The sequence below is a fragment of the Gopherus flavomarginatus genome, chromosome 14 (assembly GCF_025201925.1).
Source record: "Gopherus flavomarginatus isolate rGopFla2 chromosome 14, rGopFla2.mat.asm, whole genome shotgun sequence".
NCBI lineage: Eukaryota > Metazoa > Chordata > Testudines > Testudinidae > Gopherus > Gopherus flavomarginatus.
Genome location: NC_066630.1, coordinates 39,216,648 through 39,226,207, shown reverse-complemented (window position 1 = coordinate 39,226,207; position 9,560 = coordinate 39,216,648). Strand labels below are relative to the sequence as shown.

The following is a 9,560-nucleotide window of genomic DNA, read 5'->3' as shown; positions in this document are numbered from 1 at the left end:
CTTTGGCTTGTTCCCCGCCACTCCCTTTTTTCGCTCCATGGATTAGTAACTGGTTTTCCTTATGCCCATGTGCCCTTTGCAGGTCCAATAAATGATCTACTAGTAAATAGTGTCACCACGTTCAGTTGTTCTGCCTCTGGCTTTTTCTTTGCCTCTCACAGGGATATTCTCCTTTAGCAGGAAACAGCAAATATCTTCATGACCATTAGCAAGAAACATGTTAGAGAGACCTTCTGTGTCTGATTTCTATCTCAGAGAGGTGACTGCTGGGAAAGGCAGGGGCTATCTATCTAGTCTTGTGAGAGTGCTGACAGCCATGCCATCCATGTCCTGTTTCCACCAGATTGCCTATGGCATGAGAGTCTATGGAATTTCACAAAGTGCTCTCTCCACATTGGAGGTGGAGCAGCTGGAAAGCAGAAGTGGTTCCCATTTCGGGGGAGCAGCAATCCTCCATGGCACACAGATGGTCTCATACAACAATGTTTGAAATCAGGTGACCTCAAGAAAATCCTCACAAGTCCACCATGGTGATGTAGAGCAGACCAGTCGGGCTCATAGACCATAGTGTTTAAGGCCAGAAGGGACCATCATGATAATCTAGTCTGACCTCCTGCACATTGCAGGCCACAGAACCTCGCCCACCCACTCCTGAAACAGACCCCTAACCATTGCCTGAGTTACTGACGTCCTCACATCATGGTTTAAAGACTTCAGGTTACAGAGAATCCACCATTTACACTAGTTTAAATCTGCAAATGACCTGTGCCCCATGTTGCAGAGGAAGGAGAAACCCCACCAGGGTCCCTGCCAATCTGACTTGGGGGAAAATTCCTTCCCGACCCCAAATATGGCAATCAGCTAAACCCTGAGCATGTGGGCAAGACTCACCAGCCAGACCCTGGGAAAGCATTCTCTGTAGTAACTCTGAACCCTCCCCATCTAGTGTCCTAGCATCAGCCATCAGAGATATTTGCTGCTAGCAGTTGCATGCTGCCCTTGCAGGCAATCTCGTCATACCATCCCCTCTGTAAACTTATCAAGCTCAGTCTTGAAACAAGTTAGTTTTTTTTGGCCTCACTGCTCCCCTTGGGAGGTTGTTTCAGGACTTCACTCCTCTGATGGTTAGAAACCTTAGACTAATTTAAAGCCTAAACTTGTTGATGGTCAGATTATATCCATTTGTTCTTGTGTCAACACTGGTGATTAACTCAAATAACTCCTCTCTCTCTCCCTGGTATTTATCTCTCTGATGTTTTTATGTAGAGTAATCATATCTGCCCTCAGCCTTCGTTTGGTTAGGCTAAACAAGCCAAGCTCTTTGAGTCTCCTCTCATAACTTACGTTTTCCATTCCTCAGATCATCCTAGTAGCCCTTCTCTGCACCTGTTCCAGTTTGAATTTATCTTTGTTAAACACGAGAGACAAGAATTACAAGCAGTATTCCAGACTAGATCTCACCAGTGCCTTGTATAACGGTACTAACACTTCCCAGTCTCTAGTGGAAATACCTCCCCTGATGCATCCTAGGACTGCATTAGCCTTTTTCATGATCACATGGTGGCTCGTAGCTATCACATTGGCGGCTCATAGTCATCCTGTGATCAGCCAATACATTCAGGTCTTTCCTCTCCTCTGTCACTTCCAACTGATATGTCCTAAGCTTATAGCAAAATTTTTTGCTTTTATCAAATGCCTTACTGAAATCCAGATAGATTAGATCTACCGCATTTCCTTTGTCTAAAAAAATCAGCTATCTTCTCAGAGAAGGAGATCATGTTGGTCTGGCACGATCTACCTTTGGTAAATCCATGTTAAATTTTATCCCAATTTACCGTTCACCAGGATGTCCTTACCTACCTTCTCTTTCCACATTTGTTACAAGACCTTGCACACAATTGGAGTCAACCTAACAGACCTGTATTTTCCCAGATCGCTTTTTCCCCCTTTCTTAAAAACAGGAAAAATATTAGCTCCTTGAGACTTAACCCAGGAGCCATATTACGAATCTACCAATGGGGCTCATTATACAAAGTGAGGATACTGATGTAAGCACCTTTAGATGGGTGTGACTGTGTCCACAGTAGGGGATGGTGCCAATTTAACTACATCAGTTTCTAAAACGTTGAAGTGGTACAAACGCTGTGAGAGATCCCCTCTCCCTCAACGGCTGTTGCACCCAAGGCTAATTCTGCCAGGAAGAAAGAACTGGTTAGCACATGTATAATATAAGCCAATGCTGCCAAGGACAAATACTAATGTGCCTAATGTATTCATGCAAGGATTAATCTAAAATGGCAAGTGAAAATGAACTTAGCGTTTCTCTCAACCTACTTCCTATTTGTATACATCACAAAAAAGTCACAATTGACTTAAGAGAGGCTCAGACTGGGCACGGAAGGTGCAGAGCCTACTCGTAGGGGCACAGACAGGGCTACAGAGTGGGAGGGAATTCTATTTATTATTATAGCTGGTTGGAGACACTTGGGGAGAACCATTTTCCATTGGAGAATGCAGCTCTGTTGAAACAGAAACGCTTTGTAAAATTGTGTCAATCTCATCAAAATTTTGGAGAAAAAACGGGATGGGGGGGAATTCTAACAATGCTGAAACATCCTCTTTGGACATTTTTGGAACCAAATATTTTCATTTTTTGTTTGAAACAATGAAGCCACGTTTTGAAATCTTGAAATGGTTTGTTAAATGGAATTTCCACCTTCTGCACAGCTCTTGTTAATTATCAGTGTCCCAGTAGGACTTTGAGCCTCCCTTCAGGATGGGAGGGCTATTGTAGTAGCTGCTGTACACGCTAATATATGGTCCCTGCCTCAAAGAGCTTACACGCCTGATGGACGACGGATCAACTGATGCAACACGCATAAAGTGATCAGGGCAATGGGGAGAATGTCATGTTAGTTCCACAGGGCAGGCTGGTTTTCCTTGTGCTTCTTTAATACCCACATAGGGATACACAGTTGGACATTCACATACTGTACAGGGGCGGAGCCTTCATAGCACAGCACAACCCTCTATTTATACCAGTGGGAGTGACACCCATCCTCATCAACAACCCTCCACTGCCTCCTTCTCTGCCTCTACCCCACCCCCTACCATCAACTCCTCCCCTTGCCAACAGCCCCGCCCCCACCCTGCAACTACTCCCATCCTGCCAACAGCCCCCACCCCCTGCCAACAACCCTGTCCCTTGGCCTGCCACTACCCCCACCCTGCCAACAGCCCCGCCCTGCAACTACCCCACCCCTTGCCAACAGCCCCGCCCTGCGACTACCCCCATCCTGTCAACAACCCCGCCCCCTGTCAACAGCCCCGCCCTGCGACTACCCCCATCCTGTCAACAACCCCGCCCCCTGTCAACAGCCCCGCCCTGCGACTACCCCTATCCTGTCAACAACCTCGCCCCGTCAACAGCCCCGCCCTGTGACTACCCCCATCCTGTCAACAACCCCGCCCCCTGACAACAATCCCGCCCCTTGGCCTGCCACTACCCCCACCCCGCCAACAACCCCGCCCCCTAACAACAGCCCCGCCCCCACCCTGCCAACAATGGCTCCACCCCCGGCCGAGCCCCGCGGCCTCCTTGGCCAATGACTCTCCTCACTTCAGCGCCGGGCTCACGGGGGCGGCCCCGCGCGGCGCACGCCGGGATATCCCCCTCCCTGTCACGTGAGCGCAGCGCGTGTCACGTGACTCGCAGCCGCCGGCTTCCCCCAGTCGCCCGGAGCGAGCCGGGTCCGCGGCCGCCGCCATGTCGAGCTTCCCCGAGCTCTACTTCAACGTGGACAGCGGCTACCTGGAGGGGCTGGTGCGGGGCTTCAAGGCCGGCGTGCTGAGCCAGGGCGACTACGTGAACCTGGTGCAGTGCGAGAGCCTGGAGGGTGAGTCCCGGCCCCGGCTGCCCCCAGCGCGCTCCGGCCCGAGCCGCTCCCCGGCCGCCCCCTGCCGCCCCGCGCGCTCCGGCCCGAGCCGCTCCCCGGCCGCCCCCCGCCGCCCCGCGCGCTCCGGCCCGAGCCGCTCCCCGGCCGCCCCCCGCCGCCCCGCGCGCTCCGGCCCGAGCCGCTCCCCGGTCTCGTCCCCCGCCGCCCCGCGCGCTCCGGCCCGAGCCGCTCCCCGGTCTCGTCCCCCCCCCCCCGCGCGGTCCGGCCCGAGCCGCTCCCCGGTGTCGCCCCCCCCCGCGCGCTCCGACCCGTTCCCGGCCTCGGCTCGGTCGCTGGGACTGGGCGGGGCTCCCGGGAAGGCCGCCGGGCCCCGGCGGGTGTGTGCGGGGGCGCCCCGGGCTGTTGCATAAACCAGCCGCGCTTCCCCCCACCCCGGCTCTGCGGCGCCCCCCGCCCCGCAAGCTCCAGCGGAGACACGGGCTCCGAGGTGGGGGAAGGGCCCGGCCTGTCCCCTTGGGAGGGCAGAATCCAGCCTGGAAGGACCAGGGCTCCTGGCCTTCACCCGCCAGCCGTGACTGGGGCAGGGAAGGGGGCTAAGGGTGAATAAACAGTTTACTGGTGTAGATTTAGAACTGTTCGATGTAAATATTTATAGGCTAATTGGGCCACGCCATTTGCAGCGCATACACTCAACTTCATCCTTTTCTCCTGTTTTTGTTTTTTTAAATCTTCCAAATGCTTCCTTGTGCTCTGCAGTGTTTTCTGACACAGATTTTGTTTCCTTCCCATTTTAATGTGTCAAATTATGCAGTATACTGTATTTTCCTAATAAAATAAGTTGTTTATATATTCAAATGATATAAAAGTAGGGTGACAGTTGGGGAGGGGGGAGGAGAAGGGGGAAGAATACTACTTTTAGTAAAACCAGGGCATTTTTCGGTAAAAATAGTTAAAAACTGAAAATGAAGGGGTTTACGAACAGACAACTTCAGGCTTGTGTTCCAGCCCCTGGGGCATTTGTGTGGCCCTTCTTTGAACTCTGCATGCTCTTTTTGAAGTGCAGACACTAGAACTGGACACAGTATCCTATTGTCTTATCTGTGCTTTGTGTAGAGGCAGGTTCGCTTCCCTAATTCTGCTTGATATTCCCCTTTGATACAGCAAATAATTGCATTAGCCAGTTTTGCTACAGCATTGCACTGACAGCTTATGTTGAGGTGATGAGCGATGGTCCCCAAGTCCTTGAATCACTGCTTTCCACGTCAGTCCCTATCCTGTAGGTATAACCGGTGCTCTTGGTTCCCAGCAGTATTACCTTCCATTTGGTGGCATTAGAACACTTTTCGATGCATTTAACTAGGCAATTCAGATCACTAACAGTAGCCTGTCCTCATTAGTTACTACCCCACCGATCCTTGTCGTGAATTTTAGCTATAAATTGGGGACACATCAGTTGGAAGTAACAGAGGAGGAGAAGGACCTTGGAGTATTGGTTGATCACAGGATGACTATGAGCCGCCAATGTGATATGGCCATTTAAAAAAGCTAATGCAGTTTTAGGATGCATCAGGCGAGGTATTTCCAGCAAAGATAAGGAGGTGTTAGTACTGTTATATAAGGCACTGGTGAGACCTCATCTGGAATACTTTGTGCAGTTCTGGTCTCCCATGTTTAAGAAGGATGAATTCAAACTGGAACAGGTTCAGAGACGGGCTACTAGGATGATCCGAGGAATGGAAAACCTGTCCTATGAAAGGAGACTCAAAGAACTTGGCTTGTTTAGCCTAACCAAAAGAAGGTTGAGGGGGAATATGCTAGCTCTTTATAAATACATCAGAGGGATTAATATTAGGGAGGGAGAGGAATTATTTAAGCTTAGTACCAATGTGGAAACAAGAACAAATGGGTATAAACTGGACACTAGGAAGTTTAGACTTGAAATTAGGCGAAGGTTTCTAACTGTTAGAGGAGTGAAGTTCTGGAACAGCCTTCCAAGGGGAGTAGTGGGAGCAGAAGACATATCTGGCTTTAAGACTAAGCTTGATAAGTTTATGGAAGGGATGGTATGATGGGATAGCCTAATTTTGGCAACTGATCTTTGATTATCAGCAGGTAAGTATGCCCAGTGCTCTGTGATGGGGTATTATATGGGATGGGATCTGAGTTACTGCAGAGAATTCTTTCCTGGGTGCTGGCCGATGAGTCTTGCCCACATGCTCAGGGTTTAACTGATCGCCATATTTGGGGTCTGGAAGGAATTTTCCTCCAGGGCAGATAGGCAGAGGCCCTGGAGGTTTTTCGCCTTCCTCTGCAGCGTGGGGCATGGGTCACTTGCTGGAGGATTCTCTGCAGCTTGAGGTCTTTAAACCACAATTTGAAGACTTCAGTAACTCAGACATAGGTTAGAGGTTTGTTATAGAACTGGATGGGTAGGATTCTGTGGCCTGCTTTTTGCAGGAGGTCAGACTAGATGATCATAATGGTCCCTTCTGACCTTAAAGTCTGAGTGTGCAAACCTTATTAGTAAAGATTTTACATTGTATAAATGATTATTTAAAATTTAACGTTTTTATCAGCATTGAACAAAGAATCAATCCCTGGCAGACCTCGCTAGAAACAGCCCTGCTCAGTCACATCTTCCCATTAATAACTGCTTTGAGATCAGTCAGCGCGCTAGTCTTTAGTCCTCATAATGTGCCCTGTTAATTCGATGAAAGTTTTTGTTTTTTTTAATGAAAATGTTATGTGGTACTAAGTCAAATTACTTAGATTTCTCCAAGGCTACTCTAGTTGACTTTATCAACTGGACTTCTGATCCTGCCCCTCTAATCCTGCCCCTCCCTCCCACCAAAAGCAGGCCCGTCTTCTGTGAAACTGTTGACTAGCATAGGCGCCAACACTGTGGGTGCTCCGGGGCTGGAGCACTCCTGGGGAGAAATTAGTGGGTGCTCTTCCTCCACCGGCAGCCATGCATGAGATCAGACTAGATTACAAGCCCAGAAGGGACCACTGTGATCATTTAGTCTGGTCACCTGTACAACACAGGCCAGAGAACTTCCCAGAATAATTCCCAGAGCAGATCTTTTAGAAAAACATCCAACTTGAGTTTAAAATTGTCAGGGACAGAGAATCCACCGCATCCCTTGGTAAATTGTTCCGATGCTTAATTACTCACTGTTAAAAAAAAATTTTTTTCCTTAATTCCTGAATTTGTCTACCTTCAACTTCTAGCCAATGGATTGTTATGCCTTTCTCTGCTAGATTGAAGATTCCATTATTAAATACTTGTTCCACATGTAGATGCTTATAAATTGCAGTCAAGCCACCCTTAATGTTCTAAAGCCAAGTAGATTCAAAGAACTCAGTCACTACAAAGCAGGTTTTCTAATCCTGTAATCATTCTCATGGCTCTTCTTTGAACCCTCTATAATTTATCAACCTCTTTCTTGAACTGTGGGCACCAGAACTGGACACAGCATTCCAGCAGCATTTGCACCAGTGCCAAATGTAGAGGTGAAATAACCTCTCCGCTCCTACTCGGCTTCCCCCCGTTAATGCATCCCAGGATCGCATTCGCTCTTTTGGTTACAGCGTCACGCTGGGAGCTCATGTTCAGCTGTTTATCCACCACCACCACTCCCAAATCTTTGTCAGAGTCTCTGCTTCCTGGGATAGCCACCCTCCTGTAAGTTTAGCCCATTTTCTTTGTTCCTAGATGGAGACATTCATGCTTAGCGATATTTAAACACATGATGAGGTGATCATAATGGTCCCTTCTGGGTTTTACACCTGTGCGTTTGTGTTTCCATCATGTCCATTCCCTCCCCCATATCTCTTTTAACTAAACAGTCCCAGCCTTTTCATTTCCTCTTCATGGGGGAGGTTTTCCAGGCTTGTAAAGGGGGTCACTCACCCAGGAGTGCCTACTAATCTCCAAGTGGGGCATCTTTCACTTTGGTGCCCCCACTAACAGCTGCTCCTTGCTGCGCTGGTCTCTTTTGTAACCTGGCCTCCAGACAGTTCACAATCTTAATGTCCACCCCTTTTGGGGTAACGAAATTCAGCAAATAATTCCAGAACCTATAGGTGCTGACTTCTGCTCACGCCAGTGGGTGCTCTACCCCCATCTACCCTGGCCCCACCCCAGCCCCCATTCTAGCCCCTTCCCCAAAGTCCCTGCCCTTATTCTGACTCCTTCCCCAAATCCCTGCCCCTCTTCCCCACCTTCTCCCCTTACCGCGCTGCTTTCCCGCTCCTCCCACTCCCCTGCCCAGAGCTTGCTACACTGCCAAACAGCTGTTTGGCGGCAGCAAGTGCTGGGAGGTAGGCAGAGGAGCAGGGATGTGGTGTGCTGAGGTGGGGAGGGGACCTTGGTGGAGCACCCACAAATTTTTTCCCGTGGGTGCTCCAGCCCCAGAGCACCCACGGAGTCAGTGCCTATGCCAAGACATTGCGTCAGATCTCCAGCCTCTGACTCTGGGCTCATGCCACTTTGCCAGTGGCTGGTAGGGGAACCCAGGCCCTCCTCCTATTTAGGGTTCCAGCTCAGGGACCCTATAACCAGCAGCCAAGGTTGCACAGCTGAAACAAGCTGTCAAGTGTTATGAGCACAGCATGTGACTGAGCACACACTGACCCATCACTTTGAAGTTAACATTCTATTTCCTGTGCACACATTACATAAGACACCTGCCAGTCATTCATTATAACAGGGAGAGAGAAGCTGAAGACAGTATAGGTAAAGTTAGTTTCATGCAGTGTTTCATATCTTTGATCTTAAGGATGCCTGAACACAGTTGTGTATATATAATGTAAAGGCAATTAAGGCATGAAAGGGACTTGTCACCTACAAGCTAATTTGCTTGCTTCTAACAGGACATAGGTAATCGCACAATGGTTAGAGAGGGCTAGCCTAATTACTGTTTCTTTGATATCCACACACAAATGAATTGTCCTGATAATTGCAATGCCTCCTATTATGGGTCATCCATAAGGCTATGATTTAGTCAGAGGTCACAGCAGTCACGGATTCCATGACTTTACCAGACCTCCATGATTTCTAGGGCTTCAGGAGGAGGAGGCAGGACTGTGTTCCCCTGCCCTGCAACTGGGGCTGGCTGGAACCAGGACCATGTAGCCTCATCCCCGTGGCTTCTGCCAGGGGCTGTAGCTGGGGCCATGTACCTCAGCCTTGCAGCGTCCGCTGGGGCTGCGAGCCATTGCCTGGTGGTGTCCTGGCCTTGGCGGGTGCTGCAGCCGAGACTGTGCGCCCTAGCCCTGCGGTATCCTGGGCTTGGCAGGAGCTGCAGCCGGGGCTGTGAACCCTTGCCTGGTGGTGTCCTGAGCTTGGCAGGAGCTGCAGTTGGGACTGTGTGCCTCCCCTTGTGGCTTCCCAGGGCTGTGTGCCCCCTCCCGCTGCCCGGCTGGGACTTGGCAGGGGCTGCCGTTGGGGCCGTGCACCCCTGTCCCACAGCTGCAACTAGCTTTGGAGCGGGGGCTGTGCCCCCTTGTGGTGGTGTCCCGCACTGCGGCCACTGGAGCCTGGGCTGTGCCCCTGCCATGGAGGTGGGCTCGGCCTGTTAGTGCTCCCCATGGGACTCCATTCCTCTTCCTACCTAGCCCTGCATACCCCCCCCCCCCCAGTTATTTTTAGTAAAGTCACAG

At 50.3% G+C, this 9,560-nt stretch overlaps 1 protein-coding gene across 1 annotated transcript in view; it reads left to right on the top strand.

Moving 5' to 3' along the window:
• The first annotated feature begins 3,689 nt into the window (after positions 1 to 3,689).
• Positions 3,690 to 9,560, top strand: part of ATP6V0D1 (ATPase H+ transporting V0 subunit d1) — a 78,176-nt gene continuing 72,305 nt past the window's right edge. The window contains exon 1 of the mRNA XM_050923178.1: positions 3,690 to 3,896. Coding sequence (XP_050779135.1) covers positions 3,767 to 3,896 — 130 coding nt within the window. The 5' untranslated portion in view covers positions 3,690 to 3,766. The remainder of the gene's footprint in view (positions 3,897 to 9,560) is intronic.